Below are 23,254 nucleotides of genomic sequence, written 5' to 3'. Positions count from 1 at the left end.
TTAGATCAAGAATTACTCAGACCAAGGTCAATGTTATTTGTCAACGTGAAGCTGAGGCGAATAAGATTGACCGAGGTCTGAATAATTCTCGATATCATGCAAAAACCGAATCCAATAATTGTTTTATTACACATTTATTTTATTCTATTAATGTTTATTTTATTTTCGCGTTCCTTTGGGTTCAAGTTGCTGGCGCGCCAAGGTCTAAATGAAGATGCGAGTTCGATCCAAAAAACAATTTTTGGACGCTCAGCACGTCAGCAGCTGAAATTACTTATATATACAATATAAAACAGAATATTGAGAAAACCTGTGCTTTCTGACCAATCAAGAACGACAATACACAAAAAATGCATAATAACAGACATTATAATTATTTGACGATTAATCAGAACAATGCATATAGTATGCATATGTTAACTAGATATATAGTTACTAAATACACAAATTTAATTCATATTTAATTCAATATTTAAAGCATATATCTATATAGAGAAAAAGTCCAGCCACTTTGAAAGTTTAAACCCCAGATGGTTTTACTAGAGGTTTCAAGACAAACTCTGTTGTTCCGATCCACTTATTCTCTGTCGAGATCAAGCGCCAGTACTTAGCTGTGACTGGTGCAGAAAAATGGCGAGTGACCGTTCTGTTCCCAAATGGAGTCTTAATTTTAGCAATCTAGAAAAAGGATACATGTAGGCTATATGTTTTGTATACGTTTTGTATACATTTTGTATATGTTTTGTATATGTTTTGTTTATGTTTTGTATATGTTTTGTATATGTTTTGTATATGTTTTGTATATGTTTTGTATATGTTTTGTATATGTTTTGTATATGTTTTGTATACGTTTTGTATATGTTTTGTATACGTTTTGTATATGTTTTGTATATGTTTTATATATGTTTTGTATATGTTTTTTATATGTTTTGTATATGTTTTGCATGTATATGTTTTGTATATGTTTTGTATTATGTTTTGTATATGGTTTGTATATGTTTTTTATATGTTTTGTATATGCATATGTTTTGTATATGTTTTTTATATGTTTTGTAGTATGTTTTGCATGTATATGTTTTGTATATGTTTTTTATATGTTTTGTATATGTTTTGTATATGTTTTGTATATGTTTTGTAGTATGTTTTGTTGTATATGTTTTGTATGTTTTGTATATGTGAGTATGTTTTGTATATGTTTTGTATATGTTTTATATATGTTTTGTAGTATGTTTTGTATTATGGGGGTTGATATATAATATCGCACTATATAATATCAATGTGCATTAACGTATTGAGCAATCGATTGCAATATCCCTTATAGAACAACTCATTTACCTTTTCCCATTTTCTTTCATCCGAAAAATATTCCAAATCCATATAACCATAATCTTCTCTGGTTTCATGGCCCCAAGACGGTATAAATCCTCCGGCTACCGTAACTGAGGTGGCGTAGACAGGATAGAAATATTTTGCTCTTATATAGTTCCCAGTCTTCGCTGTCTCGCTTCCCCAACCACCAGTATCTGATCTGCCATCAGTCAAGTCACGTGATGTTACATGATAGAGATCGTCAAAGTAAGCGTTTTCCAAAATATGGTAGTCATTCAATAAAGACTTTAAGACTTGTTCTTTTATCTATATTAATCGGAGTGGGAAGAATGTAGAATGTCAGATATTAAAACTGTATTCATCTTATAGCTATGATCTATATGTGCCAACTCAAAGACATGACTTTGGAAGCATGTACAATCTTATATTGGTTTTAAAGGACAATTTTTCCGTGCATGGTCTTATTTTAGGCCAATCGTGAAAATTTTGCCGATTCTGCCTATATCGCTTGTTTAAATTCATTGATGACGAAAAATAGTTATATGCGCTATATATCGAGGATATTCATAAGACAGCATGTAAATATAACAATAGTGATAAGGTCTACGCAAGTCTTTATCTTGAAAGTCGATGATGAACATGTTATATACTGGTTGGCATTTCGAATTTCGGGAGTGAATAAAGAAAAAAGTAAAATTTAAACAACATCTCTACTTCTCTACTAAATTTTAAAGTAAAAAATACGCGCTAAATAATAGCTCATAAAGAAAGTAAAAAGTACGCACTAAATAATAGCTCATAAAGAAAGTAAATAATACGCGCTAATTAATAGATCATTAAGAAAGTAAATAATACGCGCTAAATAATAGATCATTCAGAAAGTAAATAATACGCGCTAAATAATAGCTCATAAAACGCGCTAAATATATGATAGCTCATCAAAGAAAGATCTTTCAAATTTTGCATGCTAGAATGAATACTTCGCTTTCAAAAGATTTCACCTTGGGGCCTCGTTCTCCAGGTGATCCACGCTCACCCTACAAATATTAAAAGCAATATTGCAAACATAAATATCAACTAAATCACATGAATAGTCGGTAATTGAACTGAAGAAAATGCAGAATGCTTATGCTTGGTGGTAATACGCACAGAAATGAGGCCAGACTGATGAAAGTTTAATGATGTCGCTTGTATATATACTGTAAAAATATATATACTGAATTGTATATATATACTTGTATATATACGATATCCTAACAATTTGCATTACATTCATATAATGTTACCTTTATACAACATATGCATAATTTTGATGCGATTCAATGCGATTTTCTTCTGTTCATAGATGTGAACGAGCGAATTAGTTACGATTATTATACATCAAAACATTCGCGTAACTAATTGCACGTTCACATTTAGGTGATTTAGCGAGAATCGAAAATCTTACCTATAATCACGGGCCTAAAAATTGCTAAGTGTTCTATTTGTGAGCATGCAGGCTATGTGGATTCTAGAACGTAATGGGCAATTTTTAAATTTAAGTAAAAACATTCTGATCAAGTATAGGAAAAACTTTGTGAAATACTGTATAGCTACTGTAAGCAATGAAACCCTGCTATTCACATCGCTGTATAATATTGAAATGTATTACATTCCTCCAACGTGCACTTGTGTGTGCCTCTTTGGTGTCGACTTTCAAAACTCGTCAAAATTTCTTTAATACTCATAATGCAATTTTCTGAACTAAATTTTATCACAGAATAGACATTATACCAGAAATCTTACTCTTTGCATCCTACCATAATGTTTTCGTTATCGAAATTTTTCAGAAGCGCAAGCTTCCGTTCTACGCAATTCTCAAAAAATTTCGGACGCCAAATTTAGAGAGTGAGACTTTTGTTATGTTTATTCTGTGATTTTACCTTCCAGCCGATGGTTCCTACATGTCCAGGATCACCCTAAATAAGGAAGAGCCGGTTAATTGTAACTAATATTGTAATTTCCTCAGAAGAAAAACGACTGCGGAACTAAGTACACGTGCACGCACCGTAATTTAGACAATGTAATAGACAATTATACAAAACAATATAAAAACAATGCGGATTGATTTTAAGCCATCTATGTATAGCTCAGATATTGCATCTTTTGTAATGGACAGATGATGTAATCGCAGTTTACTTAAGTTGTGTCGAGAGGATGAGGTTACTGACGGGGTAATTACCCTAGGCCCAGAAAGGGTCTGGGCTATACCTTAATTGTTCAGGGCAAAAGTTTCGCTAAAATATTACAACTACAATGAAAATTTGAATTTCAACGATGTTTACCTCCACTCCCATTTCTCCGACGACTCCTGGCTCACCCTGTATAATATATTATTATAACTTTCATCACAGGAGAACACGCAAAATTATTTTTAAGCTTAAAAAGGCTTTCAGTGCACTGCAATGGAATGAAAAAAATGAACATGCCATCATGCAATAGTTTGAATTAGCGGACTTCACCACGATAATATAAATGCGCATATATAGCATTCAAATTATAGCCTGTAGAGCAGCTCAGTTGTTTTCGGTTAACTCTGATTAATGAATATTGATTAGTAGATCTAATCCAGAGTGTGTTTAATCGAAATACGGGCTGGCTACTCTCTATAAGTATGTCACGGATGTAAAATGACCATATTTGTTCACGAACGCAGTTGAAATATTTGTGGAAATTAATTATTATCATGATTTGAGTTATCGTTGATTGTGACGTTTGGTCACGTGGTTGACCGCACGCATTTTGGGGGGGTTGCACGTTGCACTGGCACGTGAATGTAAACTTTAGAAGGAAACGGACAATGCAGACACATGTCTATTTTGTGTTTTATTTTCTATATTTTAAATAAATAACATCATATAAAAGGTTACGATTAGCTCCGCTTTTCACAATATTGATACTTCGTGCAAGAGACAAGTAAACTCAACGGGTGATGTAAAACACGAAATTATCTAGTCCTATATTATTAATGTTTATTGATTGTCAACTTTTAAAAACATATTACCTTTATACCTCGCTTTTGGTTTCTGATGCCATCAAGGCCTGGAGCTCCCTGCAATGCGATATATATCGAAACACGAGCTACTACTTCAGTAACATAATAATTATATTGTCTTATACAGGTGCTGTGTAATTTAAATGTGATTGATTCATTCGTATAGCCACATGACTTGAATAAATGTAATGTTTCCCTCCAGCTAGGAAACAAGTGAAAAATTGTTGTCCGCATATTGTCATAGCAAAGTAAAGTGTTTTTTTTTTAATTAAATTGTTGTGTAACATGTATGTTTTTGTTCCAATATAACAAAGCACTTAATGTATACCACCTCGGGGAATGGTGTGTTTTGTTTTCCCTCGAGTCTCGAATCTTGGGAAAACTAAAACTCACTATTTTCTTCGGGAGCATACATTAAGAGTGCATTATTTGTTCCGAACTATGCGATAATCTTTGGTGTAGTATAAATGCAAGATAAATTTTATTCGGAGTCTATATACGTAGTACTGAAAACGTTATAAAATTATAAGCGGTGCCTAGCGCTCAATTTTAATAGCATTTCTGGAAATTTTCTGGAAATACAAACTACTGAAGCCATATAACTCACAGTCATTCCAGTTTCTCCACGGTTTCCCTGAAATCAAGTTTATCATAATATCAGGTTAAAAATGAATATGAACCTGTGTACAGCATTTATCATTGTTGCCAGTATAAGTTTCGCGTCCTTGAATTATAAATATACCCTTGGGATTTATGATTCATATAAATAATTTAATTTTTTAAACTCCATAAGATAAATTTTTATCCCGACTGTATTTTGGTTTGACATTTTGGTTAAATTACTTCCTACCTTTCTTCCTTTACGCCCTGGTTTGCCATCTACACCCGGCCACCCTTCATCACCCTAAAAATATTTAAAGTCGTCCTTCCATATATATATAATGTATAAACAACTAGCTACCCGACTATTAACCGAGTAGGAGGTCTATACAAACGACAAAGAAATATCAAAAAGAGGTTTCTACAAAGATCCGATCCCTGCCCCTGGGTTGATTTTTCTTTGTACAGGCTGAATAAGCGAGCTGGGTAATAAATACGAGTTTATTAAACGACATTTTTGTTTGAACTCTCTGTTCCTAAATCACGCGCGGATCTTTACCGCACCCCGGGCCCAAGTTGCATAAAACGCTCCTCTTAATGCTAATAAACAAAGTACATTTATGATCTATAATATTATGTTCCTTACTGCTTGTTTTGTCAGCTTGTACAATCTGCTAAACTAATATTCTTCACTGTCCCTGAGAAAATGTTCCTTGAAATCAGCCCTACAATCGACTAAAATCACTAAACTCTTAAAACGACTTACTGGAATTGGGATAACATGATCACCAGGCTCACCTCGGTCACCCTATAAAATGTAACACAAATTTGAAATGCAAATTTCCTCAGGGACGCCGGAACGATGCGAGTGCAAAGGGGGCAGATTTTGGTGAAAGGGCACTCCTGTATAGGGGCGCATTAATATAGAAGGTTTGCAAAACATCGTCAGTTGAACTTCATATCGTCTTGCTTTCTCTTTCCAAGATAATTTCTGTGTCTAGAGAATTGTGTTATTCTTGATGCTCGTTTGTGGCACGTCTACTTCGGATATAGAATGTAATTAATCTTTTAAAATGAAAGGGCATTTTTGCCCCCCTTGCCCCTGCTAGTAAAAGGCAAGGGGGCAGTTGCCCCTGCTGCCCCCCCTGTTCCGGCGTCCCTGGTCATTTCCTCCTTCAAAGCAATATAAGCGACGATGACCCACTGTATCGAAAAAGCAAATTTCGATCATGAACGTAAACGGTAGCTCGGATACCTCCGAGATGGTGCGACAAGTCATCGGACTCGTTCGCCGGCATCGCTGATGCAAAATTAGACAAGACGCCTATTCTGGCGGTTACTGCGTCGCGCCAATCGTTGCATGCAACTGTGCCCCATTTCCTGTCAATATTTATTCCTTTAGAAAAATGTTTCTTTCTTAGGTTTTCTAGTAAATAGAGCACTTCGTACAGAATATAGGGGTAAAACTGCATTATTGGTGCTAGGCATATGTAGCTAACGATATACGTGAATATGGCTGAGTTTGGAATCATGTACTCTGGGAATCAGTTTGTACTGAAATTCAATAGGATTGGTCTGGCCGTTTTTACCCTTGAAAGGAAAGTGCGGTTTGATTGAAAAATGGCATAGAATGGCATACAAGGCTTTCATAGCATACAAGGCTTTCATGGCATAAAAGGCTTTCTTGATTCATGTGATCGTTGTCTGTAAACCCGTCTTAGTGTAGGTTTACCATGATCAGTGTGTGCTGGTGTATGCAGGGTGAGCATATTAAACAAGACAAGTCAAGAATCCAGCATTATGATTACCTGTACGTATTTTCTGGAACAACAAACGTCTAGATTTCCTGCGCTATCGGCCATGCACAGCGACTCGTGTACGTGTTATTTTATATGACGTGTATCGTGCATGCAGTTTCCTGCTTTTAGTTCGCACGACCCGAGTTCGAATCCCGGCGACAACAAACTTTTTCGATTTTTTCTTTCAGTAAAATATTTCTTTTGTGGGGGTTACTAGGCTTAGATTACTATTTGAAGTGTGTTTAGCACGAAAATATTTCGATACGAAATCAAACGAGTTCAAAATACGAGTATCTTAGTTGGCCTGCGCGGCCAGGTAGACCGGGTCGAAAACGTAAAAAACAAAAAAAAAAAAACAAACACCGACAGCAATTCAAGACTGCGTTCGCGCAGTGCGCGACGCAGTAATAATATCACCTCCGATCCGGGTGATACACTCTGGTAATAAATTAGTCAACATAGCTACCTTCAATCCAGGCGGACCCGTTGGACCATCTCTTCCTTTTAAAGCGTTTAACATCTGCATTCATAATTAAAACAAAGTTTAACTGCACGTATTAATAGCATTTTGCTGGATTAATAATAATATATAATGACAAAGTTTTTTTTGAGAGAATGCCGTCGCAGCTGTTACATGTAAAATATGCGATTTTTAATCCGAATGCACAATCTGGCTTCTGAATGTCTTATACAAAACTTCATTTTGTGATTAGAATCGGGGGTCATGAGAATCTACATTTAAGATTGAAATGAATTATAACCCATTTTATGTCCTGCAAAACGTATCTGCTGTATTTAAATTTAACCCGGTTATTTCGCAAACCTACTTAATCTAGCACATGCAGTAAGTACGCGTCATTTCAAAACCCGTTTCAGTTGCGTCTTGTGTTGTACTATACAATAGCTTTTTATTCATACAAACCTCATCCTCATTAACACAGACCACGCTGTCTTTTGATATATTTTCTGATACATGTTCTTTAAATGCTATTACGAACAAAATAAACTGTACTGCGAGCTTCATGGCGGATGAAAACATTAATACAATGTATTCAGCATAAACTCGTTTAAGCGCTCAGTTTGTTTTGTACATGCAGTGATTTGTTCCGATAGGAAAGATTTTTAAAAGCAATTTTTTCGGGTGTTGACATGATATCAATTAAAGTTCAACAGCTAGGGGGTAAATCTTATTAGGTGCGTTATCAACACAAGCTTGAATGGCTATAAAAAAGCAGAAGAAATTTTGACGTTGAGAACTGGATAGCACTTTTTCAATCGTTAACGAGGGTCGAGGCTCGAGGAAGAAATATAAACAATTTCGCAAGAAGTATACCGATCGCGCACTGAATTTTCCTTGCACTGCATGTTGCTTTACATCGTACACTATACGCGTCCTGATGCAAAAGAGCGTGGATTGCGAGCTCAATGCAGTTGTCGAGATAAGTAATCGATGAACCATCAAATATTTAGGAACCCTTTTTTTTATTTAATTGCCCATATATACATCACCTATAGCTCTATTTACAATATGAATTCCTAAAGAGCTAAAGGCCTAGCAGAAACCTTTAGAGGTTTTTATTTATAAGGCTCATAGTTATAAAAATATTAGAAATAAAATTCTATTTCTAGTCAACTAAATTTTAGAAAGTTAATTATCAGTGTATTTAGGAATATATAAAAAGAGAAGAAAACAATCCTCGCTTGAACTATGAATCCACGACTGCGGTCATATTAGTAACATTAATCAATCACCATGCATGATCGATTACGGCATGTTTACCAGACGATTATAATATAATTGGACCAAAAAACTTCCTATCCTAATTTCTTTCTTATTTTTGAATGCGTTCACGCTGTCATCACCGGATACTGGGTCACCAAGGTCTTCTTGCACCTACAATATATTTAACCTAAACATCTCACTTAGCAATTTTAGCGCATCTCGACGATACTGTGGTGTTTTAGACTGAGATAATTATGAATAAAATTGTGTTGTTTCTTCTGTTAATGTCGATAACCAACGACGTTGCTGCGTCACGAAACAGTGTCAACACGACTGACCAGAAAACGATTTGTGCACAAAGAGCTGATGTGAGTATAAATTATATCTGCACTTCTTTGATTGTGTTAAACCTACGTACGAAGTTCCAATTTGCTGTTTTTGTGCATTTTTTTCTCAACATTTTAAAAAATAAGCGAACGGCTGATATTATAGTGGTATCGGGGATATTATTTTGGCATTGAGCATTGGGAGCTCAAGGACTGGAGTGAGAAATCTTACCTTTTACTTTTTACCCTGATAAATTTCCCTGAGCTAAATAATTTATTCCATATAAATATGCATGCTAACAAATCAATTGTTAACATTTTCATTTCTACCTCGATCATAGTTTCGAATTCTGGTCAGTTGTCATGCTAATGTCAATATCACTGGTCAATTTTGTCTGGTTTATGTAGTCATAGGTTGAAAACAGATTCAAATTTGTCCAGTTCTATGTGTTAACAAAGTCATTCACATTTTAGTTGAATTTTGCATACTACATTACATATGCATTGCGCATATTAATTTTTTCAAATTTTGAAACAAGCGTAATTTTGAAATAAGCGTAACGATGATTTAAGGAGCCTGTACAGGATGGTACAAAAATGGCTTTCGTATTTATAATTATACCAAAAAGAACACCAGTGCATGAACCTTGACTGTATTGTTGAAATTATCATTTTAAGCGCGTTTAAATGAAATTCAATTGCCTGTACAACCTAACTCTGGTCGAAGCCGCTTCCCCAAAAGGCAATGTTGTTGGTCGAAATCGCTTCCCCAAAACAGTAATATTGGTCGCATAATTGCTCTAATTGCTTCGCCAAAACAGTGTTGTTGATCGTAATTGCTTTAATTCCTTCTCTATGTAAAACAGTATTGTTGATTGTAATTGCTTTAATCGCTTCTCCGTGCAAAACACTGTTGTTGATCGTAAATGCTTTAAGAGTATTGTTGATCGTAATTGCTTTAAGAGTATTGTTGATCGTAATTGCTTTAAGAGTATTGTTGATCGTAATTGCTTTAATTCAGTGCTTCTCCCAAAGGCCAAACAGTCTAGTTTGACGCAAATGTAATATGAAACAATAAATGACAAAAATGTTCTGTGTGACCCCAGAGTCTGAGCACGGAAAAAAACCCTGGGTACGAGGTTGATGCTGTCGTTGGATTAAATGTTATGCATGTACAAACCATAGATATCTCAAATACAAACAGACGTTTTAAAAGTTCTCATCTGGAAAGCGGTCTGACAAGAATTTCTTATAATATAATATTAAATTATCTTAATCATGATAATATGTGATTAGTCTTAATTACAATATGAGATTTTAAAGAATATAAAGGTTGTTTTTAAGCTACATTCTTGATTCTAACAGACACTTAAACTATTGTATGGACACGATGGCCAACCTGGTGTGCCAGGAGCAAAGGTACGTGAAATAAGCTTAGTCATCTTTCAAGGCGATTCTTTAGGTTACGAGGTGCGTTTTCTTTTCATTAATTTATGTGTATGACTTCATTATATTCACTTAGGGTGAGCCAGGCCCAAAAGGCTATGCTGGAATTGCATTCTTTAAGGTAAGCGAAAGAAAAATTAAAAAAAAAATTAGGGTTCACAATAGGAAATCGAAAGGAATTTTATACTCGTTACCTAACCGCGGGTACGTAAGCAGTCGAGGGAAGGTAAAATTTTGCAACTATATCAAGCTGCAAAGGTGATTGTTGAGACTTCTGGACTCTTTCTGGTCGCCGATTAGTCGAGCGACTCCGGCATATTACGTGAATTACCAACGAGAATTACCAACGAGGCAAGTTGTGTCGTGGTTTTTATTCAGCGAAAGCCACTCAGCCTTAGAGAATCTTTAATTAAGGCGTTTGATTTTACCCCAGCTCGCCCACACTAGTATAATTATTCTAGCGGGTACTTGTTCAGCTAGTACATCGATCCAGCTCCTGCATCTCAATGTTATCAAAACCGTCTTACTGATGAAAATTCAGGGAGTTTTATTCAAAATGCCTTTTTCTGGTGTTTGGCAGAATACTGATGAATACGCTACAAAGTCATTGATTGTCCAGCCACCTTTCTTATTTATTTAATTAGGTATTGTTTTGTGGCGCGAGTAATTGCGATAAGTCACAATGCAATAATTTCAAATTCAAGCAATGCGTTTATTTCAGGGTTCCCGCGGACCTCCTGGAAGAAGAGGTACACCGGGATACAATGGTATGCAGGTAGGATATATAGTCATTCTAAATACTCCTATTATAGTCCTAAATACCTCTTTTACCTCGTAAATACTCCTATTGTTTCTCTAAATTCTCCTATTATTCTACTAAAAACTGCTATTACCTCCTAAATACTGCTATTGTTCCCATAAATTATCCTATTTTATTATGCTCCTAAATAGGCCGCTGTTATTGATTAGTTACTACAACTCTGCTAAAAAATCTGCTCAATCGAGCTTTTGCTGCAATTTTTTCGTAACCGCTATATATAAACAAAGGATGAGGAAAAGTAAAAGCTTAAATTGAATACCTCATGAATGTAACTCCTATAAACCTGAAATGTGCATGCACTATTTACGCACAAGTGCGTAACCTAATAATGTATTCAAATTCGAACAAAACCTTCATTTCAATAGGGGATACATTTTTAGGGGACACCCTGTATATATACCGAAATTTCTCTCTAAAATTTGGAAAAATTTCTTATACTTTTATATATAATTAACATTCAATAAAATTAATAAAAAAGCTGTTTGTAAAAGCTCCATTTGCAAAATACCATGCTAAAAATGATTGGTTCAAAGTTTAAGCTTGACTTAAAAAGTTTCAAATTATGATAGATGAACGAACGTCAGATTCAGTGTAAGATTTTTAGCGATTGAAGCTAAATTTTACTTGCAAATTAATACCTTCATAATTTTTAAATATAGTTTTTCTATTTCTTTTAGGGAATGAAAGGAGATCCTGGTGAACCGGTTTGTTTTGATAAATGGTTTTTGCTCAATTATGGAATAACTCGACACCGCATGCGCATTAAATGATACATGAGTATAATCGTCCTGAAGTGAATTTCAATTCATATTTTTGCCTAATGCCAGTATTATTTCAATAGTGATTTTCTTTACTCTTATTTAAACAAGAATACATAAAATTAATATACATACCCCTCCCAATCAAGCTTTTTTTCATATACTTCTTGGTCTTTTTATACATTCGACTCATGCATTGCTGTTATTTAAAAGCGATTTTCCACGGAATCTCAACGAAAGTGATTATGTTGCCAGCTATCATGCCATCTATAAGACAACTTCTATGCAAAAACAAAATGGCGGACAGTTTTGCTCAGGAGTGACGAAGAAGAATTTATTACACCAAAAATCTAATAGCTATAGACTATTAGTTTTTATTAAATTACATTTTTTACATCAAAAGTAGTGGATAAATTTTCTGTTAGGGCAAAAAGCAAATGAGTTTGGTTTTTCAATTAAAAAACTTGACTAAATAGCGAAATAAATGTTTCATATTTTTTTCTCTTAATTTTCAGGGAGTGCCTGGTGTTAACGGTAGGGACGGTTTGACTGGTGAAAGGGTAAGCTTGCGAGTTAGGTCAAACTGAAATCGTTTCACACTAACAATCATCCAGTAATCCATTACCGTATTCGATAATTCTTTTTCAAGAAAAATAATCAGTCGTGTAGCCAGCCTGACAATTTGGTCGTGCTATGCAAATTACAAGTCATTAGAATTAATTATTTATTTAGAAATTCATTGTTTTCACAGTCAATGAACACCAAAATATTAGCATAGATGACTACAGGGTAGCTGTCACTATTGAAATCACTTATTGTTAAAATTTGAATGCTGTGTTTCGCGAATTTTAGCCCATGCAGATTTAATGCAACTTATAAAATGCCAAAAACGAAAAATTTGTAATTGTGAATACGTTTAAATTTGAATTAGCCTTGTTATTGCTTCGAAAGAAAATGGTACAGCTGACTGCGTAACGTGTTGTTATTGTGGTAACATCCCAACAGGGTGGTTAGGTATTCAAACTCTGACAATTACATTGTTATGGGTGATTTCAATATAGTTTTTGGGTTTTTCAGACACCCTGTAGATTGTCAGGCTGGCTACGCCACTGAGAATATTTGCCATTATTATTTATTATATGCACCACAAACGTTTTGATTGCTCAATATATAGCCAGTAGATAAATAGCTATAGCCTATTATCCCAGGGATTGTACCAACCCTTTGTTTACAAACTGTTTTTGTTTAAATATCTCACAATAGCCTATACATGCAGGTAAATAATGATACGCAAAATAGCTAAGGAAATAATATTACGCTAACAAAAATTATGGTATCCTTTTCATCACCGAGTAATATATGTCTTCTAATCATTATAGGGTGACCGGGGTTTGTTTGGTCCACCTGGACCTCAGGTAGAGCAACCATTATAATCATGCAAAGAAAATTCAACAAAAAACATACGGAAATAACGGATCGCAATGAACAAGTCGTAAATGGTTACCGTATACCCTTGGACCGCACATTATCCTAATTTTCTTGCATATTTAGCAATATAATTATACGTAAACGACCACATTTATTGATTTATTATCACACATGCTCAAGTTACAAAAAGCAATATACGTCCATGTTTCACAAAACATTGTTTTTCATATTTCATTTTAGATGTAGTGAAAATTCAATGTTTTATTTAGCGTTTTGCACGCTTCGTGCTTGCGCCATGCATGCCAGTTTTACTCAGAATTTTTTTCTATTCCAGTGCAGATTTAATTATACGGCAATTTTTGTATAAAATCATGGAATATTATATGTGAATGTTACTGAATCTAATGTTTTCAACCCAAATAATCATAATAGGGGGACAGAGGACAAAAGGGAAGAAAAGGTGATAAGGTAAAGAAGGTTTACGTATTGGGTAACATACTGAAAGAAAATTTCTTTTTTGGTTAACATTGATATTTATTTTTGAGGGTTATAAAGGAAGTAAAGGAAAGGCCGGCGCTAAGGTAAAATGATTATCAGAAAGGTAGAACGTAGGTTCTGTATTTCCCTATCCGCGGCGAATGTTTCTGTATCGTCAAGTACTGAATAATGTAGATAAATTCCGATATTACTAAGAGGCAGCGTGGCGGCGTCTTCAAACAACTTCACACGCTTTCCAAAAATGGCCTTAGCCCAACTTTGGAGCGGTAGGGGGAGGCGTACACTTATGTCTTCACTGACTTCAAATCCAGAGGTGTTTGTTGCCAGTATAAACTATGAGTATATTCCGTATAATTATGGTAAAATTGTTTGGTTTCAGATGGAACAGGAAATGGAGATATACACACTTAATGGCTACTTCGTGTCCCAGAGTGGTTATTACAACAATCGCTATCACGTTACATCACGTGTTCTAACTGACGGAAGATCAGACACCGGTGGTTGGGGCAGCGAGTCAGAAAATGCTGGGAACTATATTCAAGCAACTTATATTCGCCCTGTTTACGTCACGTCATTAACAGTAGCGGGAGGTTTCATATCATCTTGGGGTCATGATGTGAGGCCAGAATACGCGGACCTGGACTTAGAATATTCTTTCGATGGCAAAAGTTGGTTAAAGGTAGTGGTTTTACTTTGTTTGAAGAGAAAATAAGGCGGTTCTTTGGTTGAATTAGAAATACTGTTCGGACCATTCATAAAGAGGAATATAATATACGCGAAGCTACTATATTCCCCTGCATTATTTCGGAAGTTGTAAATTCACAACCGGGGAGACTTGAGCTAAATTACAATCGCAAAAGTAAAATTTTTCACCCATTTTTAATTTTTTGGCTTAAGGTGGCTCCCTACAATTTTTTAAGATATTGAAAACTTATGGTTTTTCATTTAAAATTTTAGCATGAGATTTCTTGCTAAGGAAAAGAAATTTCAAAGATATATTAACCAACATTCTAACAGTCAGAAATTGCCCATAAGCATGACGTCATTACCGTTGTTATGGTAACAATGACGATTCAATATTGCTGACATTTTACTTATTTACCATTTTACTCGAAAACAAGTTCGCTTACCCCAATTTTTTATTTTATAAAAAGTTTTCTTACAAAAAAATGGAAAATTTGAACCAGTTACAAAAAATTCTATAAAGCCAAAATTATTAAAAATTAAAAAATGTGATTTTTCGTTATAGAAATTTTTTGGCTCTATAGAATTTTTTCCCCCATTTTTTTGTAAGAAAACTTTTTATAAAATAAAAAGTTGGGGTAACCGAACTGTTTTCGAGTAAAATGTGGGAATAGGTAAAATGACGGCCATATTGAATCGCCATTGTTACCATAACAACGGTAATGACGTGATACTCAAAGACAATTTTCGACTGTTAGAATGTTGGTTAATATATCTGGAAAATTTCATTTCGTTTAGCAAGAAATTTCCTGCCAAAAATTTCAATCTAAATCATTAGTTTTCAATATTCTTAAAACTGTAGGAAGCCACCTTAAATACGGCGCTAATGGTAGACAGAAAAAAGCTAGAAAATTTTAGAAAGGCTGATTCAGTTTCTATCTTTTCAACTAATTAGTACACAAAATAATGTACGTTCCTTCCTTTTCCTAGGCACGCACTATTCCTGCACCTGTGCAAAATGCTGAGATGATCTTTTACGACTTGCCTCAGCCAGTCACTGCTAAGTATTGGCGTCTCAGATCAACTGAAAACAAATGGGCCGGAACAACTGAATTTTCTTTGAAACCTTTGATTAGACAATAAGTCCAAGTCGCCTTTAAGACTGAATTATAACACAATCAGCATTTTTTTTGTAAACTTTCCAATTCAATGTTTCTTGTTTTTCTTGATCTTTTCAAATTACAATTTTATATCTACTTGTTACGTTAAATATTCTGCGTTGATATTTTGATAAATATTTGAATTTATCATGAGATTGTTATATCAAACCAGGTTTTCTAAATAGATATCATACCAAGCATATCAAACCAAGTTCTCCAGAGTGTATCGTCTTCGTGGGTCAATCTCGGTCAATCTTGTTTCGCAAGCCCGCGATTTCCTCTTGCGATCAAATAAAGGCTCTGGGGAAAGGGATAATCCAAACCGTATGAATTGCATTACAACATGCCACCGGCGTACATGAACGACCAATCAGAACCATTTCTGATTTCGATTATCCTGTGGATTATCCCAGTGCCTTTGTCTGGTAGTTTGCTCTCCAGAGATTGCCAAGTCCGTGTTTTAAACAAATGAGACTGGGTCGAGATGTGTTCAACATGAAAGATGGCGACTCGAAGGTTAATTTTGGCAAAACCTTCTGGTATATTTTCAGGTGTGTAATCGCTGGAAATTTCCCGTTATTACTCATTTTTCGTATATGGTTGTAACTGGCTATTTGTTGTGCAGTGAAATCGGTGTGATTTTGGTTGTAATTTTCAAAGAACAATGCTTTCCACTTCATTTTAGTGTGGACTGTGCAAGGTCGATGCAGTGTGTGCTCAATTTCCAATCAAAAGAAGGTGTTTATATTATATTGTGTTTTAAAGTATATGTTTAAATGATTTGTTGTTGAGGCAGCTCCAAGTCATTTACAATTGGCCCATACTAATTCAGTAGGTGCAAAGCAGGGTAAACCTATATTTACATATAGTGATGTGTATGTCTGGTGTTTAATAATAAACGTGAATGAAAAGTTGCGTCTCGAGTTTCCTACTATTTTTGCTGAACTTTTTTTTGCATTGAGGTATGAAATTTTCTTTCTTTAAAGAGCATTGTAGAACACCAGTTATATTTCATTATCAGACTGGAAAGTAGGACAATACCACACTCAAGGCACCACACATTGAAAATTTTTCACCTGTGAAGTACTATTCTCATACGTATACTTGATGTTCTTCCCTCCCCAGAACCAGAATTCGAAAATCACTCTTGTCTCTATTCTGCCTATTGGCTATTTGTATGCCTGTATAATTGTAGAGTGTAAGAGTTGAGTAGGAGTCGGTCAGAGACATTGTTTAAGTGTAAAATTGATCAAAAATACCTTCGCTGTTAATTGGCACTCCATTTATCATCTCTAATCAATTGCAGTATTTGCCTCCTCTTACCTCTCATGTCTTCTTTCACCCTTCACCACTCTGCAGTCTGATTTCATAACAAAATTGTAATATGACATTTCACAGAATTACTCAAGCTATGAGCCAAAAGTTGGCAAAGGGGGACGTTCATCATTTAGTGGTGTGGTAGCAACTGTCTTTGGAGCCACTGGATTCTTGGGAAGATATGTTGTTAACAGATTGGGTTAGTTTATATTAACAAGTCTGTATGTAGGTCGTAGGATTTAAAATGGTTAATGACAATATTTGCTTTTGGGTACCATTCATTATAATTATTCCAATTCATTCTGCATATCAACTTCTTTTATCACCTCAGTCATGCTACTGTAGTGTACTCTGTGATTTGCTAAAGTGAGGAATCCCAAATGATGTACATACATATAATAATATTGTTAATTTAATGTTACGTTACTGTGCATTCTGACATTATGAAATTACAGCAAATTCAGACTTACAGTATAATTGAATTACAACAATTTTGATGTATAAAAATAGTCTTGTGAAATAGATGGAGCTACAGTAAATTAATCAGTATTTGCAATTACCTAGTTACTTGAAAAAATGAGGTCTTTCTGAGCACAAACCTCCCTAAACGTATGAGTATCATTAGGTATAACCTGCTTTTTAATTTCACTATACAGGCACTCACTCACTAATTGCAAAAATCTAACTCGCAAGTTCACTGGAAGAAATTTCTGCGTCCAACCTCAATGGTTGCCAAACACTTGCAGCGAGCTTGCGAATTTTCATCCCTTCTGCTACGCTAGAATTTTTTTCTTAATTTCAAATCAACACAAGCATGCATGTGTGATTATTATTTTTGATATGCAGGTCGTGTTGGCAGTCAAGTTGTTATCCCATATAGAGGAAATGAATATGATTATAACCAACTGAAAGTTATGGGTGATCTTGGTCAGCTGTTGTTCTTTGTAAGTAAGATATTTATAATGTGCTTGCAAGAATTTTATTGTTTAAAAGTACAATTTAAACCCAAAAAGGGAACAAGTTAAATCTAAGGGCCTGAGGTCTTCCATGAGAACTTGCCGTATATGTGTTTGAAAATTCAAAATTGACAGAAAATTGCAAGTTTTCTCATCAATGTTACTGATGCTAATGCCTTCAGGTCCTATTGTGTCCCCACCCCTCATTACTAACTCTATAAACCCCTAGGAATGAGGTTACACTCAATGATTTTTTCAATTAGAAAACAATGGTGTTCATGCATCTTTTTATTGACTGCACTAAGTTCAGATCAACTGGAAGCTTCTTGACTGAGGCTGTAAATGCCCAAACATTGAGGCATGTGCTTAGATTAATATCATAAAAAATAAAACCCCTAAAATTATATGTAATATGATTTCCAGGAATATCATTTACAAGATACTAACAGTGTAGCTGACATGATGAAACATTCAAATGTCGTCATCAATCTTATTGGAAAGAACTTTCCCACCAGGTTCAGTACATATACTGTCATTTTATCTTTAGTATTGTATGTGTATTATTAATATTAGCTACATTATCAAACCAGGGTTGGCTCCACCTCTACTGTTGCAACATTAGACAAGTCTTGATTTAGGTCGTATACGATTTTCCCCCCATTCTATGTTACAGTAGGTACTGTATGTCTGGGATTTACGCACCACGGGTGGCTGGATATTTACTATCTTTCTTGGTGCCTGCTTATAAGTCTCAGAAACATCACCCTGCAAGTACTGTACACAGTGGAGTAGCGTGCCGGGGGGGGGGGGTGTGGTTGTGCTACACGTCCAATTTCAATGGCAAAGTGTTCGGCTAAATGCGACGTTGGCCGGTAAACGTCGGTAAATAATTTTGCTGCGCTTGCTTAGTTGTTTGCCACAATTTGACAAGTCGTAGCCGACCAAAATGCTATAAGCTTTCTTAAGAGGCGCTGCCACTTATTACGCGCGATAATTGAGCATATTTTTTAAAATGGCCGCGGAGAAATCCGAAATGTTTAAGAAGTTGTTGTACCTAAAACAACGAAATAAGTAAAAAGTAGCCTAAAGTTATTTCGAGGTAAAAACCCACGTTGTAGCTAAGAACTTCTTATTTAGCGTTTTATGCCTTCAATATCGTCGTAAAGATCGTAGTGATGTTTTTCACGTTTGTAAAAATTTATTTTCTACAACATATTACTTTTTCAAATAATCACCTTATACTAAAGCAATTATTCGGTGAATATCGCTGAATAATAGTTAATTATTACTTCCCTCATTTTTAAACTTATTACAGGAACTTTTCATTTGATGAATGTCATGTTGAAGGAGCCAGAACCATCGCTCGTGCTGCGAAACAAGCTGGAGTTCAGCGTTTAATTCACGTTTCTGCGTTAAATGCCAGTGAAGATTCGCCGTCGCACTTTTTGCAATCCAAGGTATTTGGTTTCTCTTCAGCATTGCTCTGCCGCCTAAATCAATTGTAATGTAGCATGTGAAGTACTGTGCGTATGTACAAAATTTGCTTGTGATTGGTGTAACAATGTCCGGAAGCCTATACAGTCAATTATAGTCCCGTTTACACTACACTCAATTTATTGTTAGTGTTCAGGCTACCAAAACAAAGGCCGGGTACATATGAAATAGGTACATGTAACCATTTTAGCCATACGGTTTAAATAAATCGAGTGTAGTGTAAAATGCGCTCATGAATCCAGATGAACTTCGAGTCTTATCTAAACTCTATTAAATCTTGCACGTGTAGTGAATTACTAGACGAGTGCTTAGTTTGACACGCGTTTCTAATTAGTATTATGAGCTGGGCTGTGCAGTAGTTCTCGGAATTTTCCAATGAGAAATTGAGAGAATGCGCGTTATTGTGGAACGCGTTTTTTGTGGAACGCGCAAATAAAATGAGAACGTCGGTTGTAGAACCTTGAATATTTTTTAGTATCTTTGCAAAAAATCAGCGTTGACAAATTCTAAATTTGCATTTAGCTGCCCGTTCAGACAGACCTTTCCCCTTTTAGCTTTCGAGTGCGCAATGCGTGACGGTAGTTGATTATCAATCAACTTTGAGTTGCGATATGCTATACATATACATGTATGCAAACTGTTCGGAATTGCATCGTGGATAACTATAGGCCAATTTCCGTTCAAGTTCAACAGAACTCGCTTTATGGGCGCCCACTCCAACACCTTCTCAAAATACTATATTAACACAGCAAGCATAACTATTAATATTTGTTTTTTAGGCTCGCGGGGAAAAGGCCGTTAGAGAAGAATTCCCTGACGCAATAATATTACGACCATCTGATATTTACGGCCACGAAGACAAGTTTTTCAACTACTATTCATGTATGTTCCATTAGGCATTAGAGGGCTTTAGCAACCGATTATCTGAAATGGCGGGAAAGAACTGGAACTAGTTGTCAAATACAGTTTGCGTACGCCATCTGACGATAATATTTTGCCTTTTCAGATTTCCGCAATATTCCTTTGGGTATACCTTTGATTGATGGTGGAATGAACACCAGAAAGAGACCGGTCTTTGTAAGTATTCTGAAGATCACCAGCATGTACTGTATAGATTAGTTCCTTATCTCTTCCTTGCGCTAGCCAACCAGAGCTAGTGAAATATATGAACAATTATAATGCAGTAAGTTTAATATAATATTATGGTATATTGAAGGTTATGTCTTAAATCTTATATTGAAGTGAGCAAAACTCTGGCTAGGAGGGACCTTAGATATTCAGTGGGGTAGCCAGCCTGACGATTTTGTCCCGCTATGTAAATTTCGAGTTTTTATAATTATTCATTTGCTTAGAAATTTTATTATTTTCAAAGTGAATAAACACCAAAATGTTAGCATAGCGAGACAAATAGTCAGGCTGGCCACGCTACTGTAAATATTAGATTGGATGGTTGTGAAAGACATTATTTCTTTCGGAGTTTCGTTATTGAGGTAAAAAGGACAACATAGTTCATAGTCCCATAGTCCCAGCGAATAAAATTATTTTTATTTAGTTTTGCCAGTATCACTAAGTTCGCCTATTGGTATACTGTAGGTTGTAGACGTGGCTAAGGCAGCGGTTAACGCTATATATGATGGGAAACTAGGGAGTACTTATGAACTTTTTGGGTGAGTAATTATTTTTCATGAAATATATTGCTCGGTTCACTGGATTGAACTTATGTCAGCGGGTTGGCTTTGTACCTAATAACACACTTGCGTGGAAGTGTCTCAGGGAAGTGTCTAGGAAGTTACTCATCGTATTTCATACCATTTAAAAAACGAATTCAATAATTACTTTAATATTTATTTAAAAGAGTGAACATTAAACTTCATTCGCTCGAATTTGTGTCGATTTCACAATTCCGCTCCCTTGGAACACGTTGATGTCTTCGTCCTTGCGGGCAGGTCAAACGTTGGACCGTTGGATATGACTATTTATCACATGTTATGACGTCATGCGTTCATAAAAATGTCATATTACGGGGCTTAAGAAATGAAACAACAGGTTTGCATTTAATACGTTATCTCTCTTTGCAGACCAAAGGAATACTTCCTCTATGATTTGTTGGACTACATTTACAGAATGAACCGACGGAAGTTTAGACATTATACGCTACCTCGACCTTTGTACAAGTAAGCCTTGTTCTTTACTAAGTACCACTTACATACATTACTTACATACACTTTCTTTCGTTTGCGCGGAAAATAATTTCGTGACAACGCTATACAGTTTTGTTAGCACTATGCAGAAAACAACATTCACTATTTCGATTTAAGATATACATCATAGGTGTACACTATATTGTTGCAATGTAGTCGTCACCATTGGTGACAGTGCCAGTTGTTTGGGCTTATATGCGGGGCCTATACACAGCATTCTGAGGATCACCCTCCTCTGCCCTACCCCTGTAGGGTGATAAATATATGCACATGTGTATGCTCAAACTGATAATTGTTCATGTTTATGTCACTGCCTTGAATTAGTATCGTTGCCTGGGCTGCTGAACAAAGTATTTTTGATCCTCGTTTAACGCGGGATATGTTGTTCAGGGTATGTATGTGGCTATGTGTGAGAAGTTGTTGTACTGTAAATGAAATACCCTATGAGTGAATTGAATAAAATACTTTATGATTGGACCCGAATGCATGCCTTCCTTTCTATTGTCTTCTGTAGTATAGTTATTATGGGAGAAAGCAATTCTTTCTGCTAATAATAAATTTCCTTGCATTTGGAATTTGAAAAAGGGCCGCGGGCTGTTGTTAATTTATAAGTTCACATCGCTTTTGGCATTGAAATTTTTGTTGTATATCGTTATCTAGCAATTCAATACTGATGTCCCTACTGATGGCCTGCCAATGCTTGAGGATATTGGAGTTGAGCCGACAGCTGTAGATACAGCGGCTATTACTGTTTTGCGCCGTCATCGCGATTTGTGGACGTTTGAGGAGGCCTTGGACGAGGAGGAAATATGTAAACCAACCAGTGCTTATTCTTAAAAGAGAATTCACACAGTTTGACTAAATTAAAGAAATGTTTATACAATTGTCTTTCAGCTGCTATGGTGTTGAAAACAAAGTTTATTTTATACCGACGTTTTGCACATTATTTTTGGGGGGGCTGTAGGGAAGCTTGATTGGGAGGGTGCATATATTGCAGGGTCAGCAGGGATTCATATATTTTTTCTATTGCTCCACTGATTTTTTTGCGAGCAATTTTTGTGAGAAAAGCACGTAATATTTTAAGATTTTTTCAGCGCGTGGTACTAGGAGCGGAGGTTATATAGAATCTTCGCTTCAACACAGCTAATGCCTGCCTAGGCACACACGTATGTAGTTGTCAGCTTTTTCAAAATCATGCACCGTCACGTGTCAAATAGGTTTTATTATAGCCAGTAAACTTTAATCTTGTTTCCAGCAAGTTCAGTGAAGGGTTATTTACTTGAAGGTCACTCAAGGTGACTGAAGTGACTCATCGTGGTTTCATCACGGTTAGGCGGGGAAACCACTAACCGTGGTTTCATGATTGCTAAAAATAAGATCTCTGAGGGTGATCGAAATGCTTCGGAGGTGTAGGTTGCAATATGTGCTGGGATATGACCAAACATACGTAGCTATATACGAAGTATAGCGTTCGCTTTCTCGAAAAACAAATCGAGAGAATTCGAATAATAAATAGAATCTGCAGACAATATTTTTCACCAGGAAAGCAGGTTCTTGTAGTAACTAGCACGAGGAAATATTTCCTTGCAATTCGTTAATCGGATTACAACATTCGCCGCGCTTGAAGTCAAAATAAAAACCAATTGCCAGACCATCGGAAAAGATCTCTTTAGAAAGCCAT

At 35.6% G+C, this 23,254-nt stretch overlaps 3 protein-coding genes across 3 annotated transcripts; 2 read left to right on the top strand and 1 right to left on the bottom strand.

Moving 5' to 3' along the window:
- Positions 1-375: 375 nt before the first annotated feature.
- On the bottom strand, positions 376-7,865 carry LOC114538769 (collagen alpha-1(VII) chain-like). The gene is made up of 11 exons (XM_028559758.1): positions 7,685-7,865; positions 7,229-7,282; positions 5,730-5,771; positions 5,214-5,267; positions 4,971-4,997; positions 4,373-4,420; positions 3,654-3,689; positions 3,252-3,287; positions 2,331-2,366; positions 1,336-1,635; positions 376-678 (listed from the first exon to the last, which is right to left on the bottom strand). The coding sequence occupies exons 1-11, from the start codon at positions 7,799-7,801 to the stop codon at positions 520-522; spliced, it is 909 nt and encodes a 302-aa protein (XP_028415559.1). The 5' UTR covers positions 7,802-7,865; the 3' UTR covers positions 376-519.
- Positions 7,866-8,631: 766 nt separating this feature from the next.
- LOC114538821 (ficolin-1-like) lies at positions 8,632-15,698 on the top strand. The gene is made up of 11 exons (XM_028559762.1): positions 8,632-8,853; positions 10,177-10,230; positions 10,334-10,378; positions 10,979-11,032; positions 11,755-11,781; positions 12,351-12,395; positions 13,215-13,250; positions 13,696-13,731; positions 13,809-13,844; positions 14,141-14,440; positions 15,436-15,698. The coding sequence occupies exons 1-11, from the start codon at positions 8,740-8,742 to the stop codon at positions 15,586-15,588; spliced, it is 900 nt and encodes a 299-aa protein (XP_028415563.1). The 5' UTR covers positions 8,632-8,739; the 3' UTR covers positions 15,589-15,698.
- Positions 15,699-16,077: 379 nt separating this feature from the next.
- LOC114538727 (NADH dehydrogenase [ubiquinone] 1 alpha subcomplex subunit 9, mitochondrial-like) lies at positions 16,078-22,505 on the top strand. Its single transcript, XM_028559755.1, has 12 exons — positions 16,078-16,156; positions 16,291-16,343; positions 17,004-17,121; positions 17,769-17,866; positions 18,302-18,393; positions 19,194-19,335; positions 20,152-20,254; positions 20,379-20,449; positions 20,966-21,039; positions 21,451-21,546; positions 21,898-21,964; positions 22,234-22,505. Exons 1-12 carry the CDS (start codon positions 16,108-16,110, stop codon positions 22,408-22,410), a joined length of 1,140 nt encoding a protein of 379 aa, XP_028415556.1. The 5' UTR covers positions 16,078-16,107; the 3' UTR covers positions 22,411-22,505.
- Positions 22,506-23,254: the final 749 nt, after the last annotated feature.

The sequence above is a fragment of the Dendronephthya gigantea genome, unplaced genomic scaffold, assembly GCF_004324835.1.
Source record: "Dendronephthya gigantea isolate DGI-Jeju-01 unplaced genomic scaffold, DenGig_1.0 000003F, whole genome shotgun sequence".
Lineage (NCBI taxonomy): Eukaryota > Metazoa > Cnidaria > Anthozoa > Malacalcyonacea > Nephtheidae > Dendronephthya > Dendronephthya gigantea.
This window is presented reverse-complemented; position numbering and strand designations above follow the sequence as displayed.

What these genes read in the sequence shown, in the direction of transcription:
- LOC114538769 (XM_028559758.1), bottom strand. Translation starts at nt 7,801, where the DNA reads ATGTTTTCATCCGCCATGAAGCTCGCAGTACAGTTTATTTTGTTCGTA. An exon ending in GTGGAGAAACTGGAATGACT is followed by an intron (nt 4,421 to 4,970) that starts GTGAGTTATATG and finishes ATCGCATTGCAG; the next exon opens with GGAGCTCCAGGCCTTGATGG. An exon ending in TAGGAACCATCGGCTGGAAG is followed by an intron (nt 2,367 to 3,251) that starts GTAAAATCACAG and finishes TAATATTTGTAG; the next exon opens with GGTGAGCGTGGATCACCTGG.
- LOC114538821 (XM_028559762.1), top strand. Translation starts at nt 8,740, where the DNA reads ATGAATAAAATTGTGTTGTTTCTTCTGTTAATGTCGATAACCAACGAC. An exon ending in AAGGAGATCCTGGTGAACCG is followed by an intron (nt 11,782 to 12,350) that starts GTTTGTTTTGAT and finishes CTTAATTTTCAG; the next exon opens with GGAGTGCCTGGTGTTAACGG. An exon ending in AGGGAAGAAAAGGTGATAAG is followed by an intron (nt 13,732 to 13,808) that starts GTAAAGAAGGTT and finishes TTTATTTTTGAG; the next exon opens with GGTTATAAAGGAAGTAAAGG.
- LOC114538727 (XM_028559755.1), top strand. Translation starts at nt 16,108, where the DNA reads ATGGCGACTCGAAGGTTAATTTTGGCAAAACCTTCTGGTATATTTTCA. An exon ending in TTGGTCAGCTGTTGTTCTTT is followed by an intron (nt 17,867 to 18,301) that starts GTAAGTAAGATA and finishes TATGATTTCCAG; the next exon opens with GAATATCATTTACAAGATAC. An exon ending in CCAGAAAGAGACCGGTCTTT is followed by an intron (nt 20,450 to 20,965) that starts GTAAGTATTCTG and finishes GGTATACTGTAG; the next exon opens with GTTGTAGACGTGGCTAAGGC.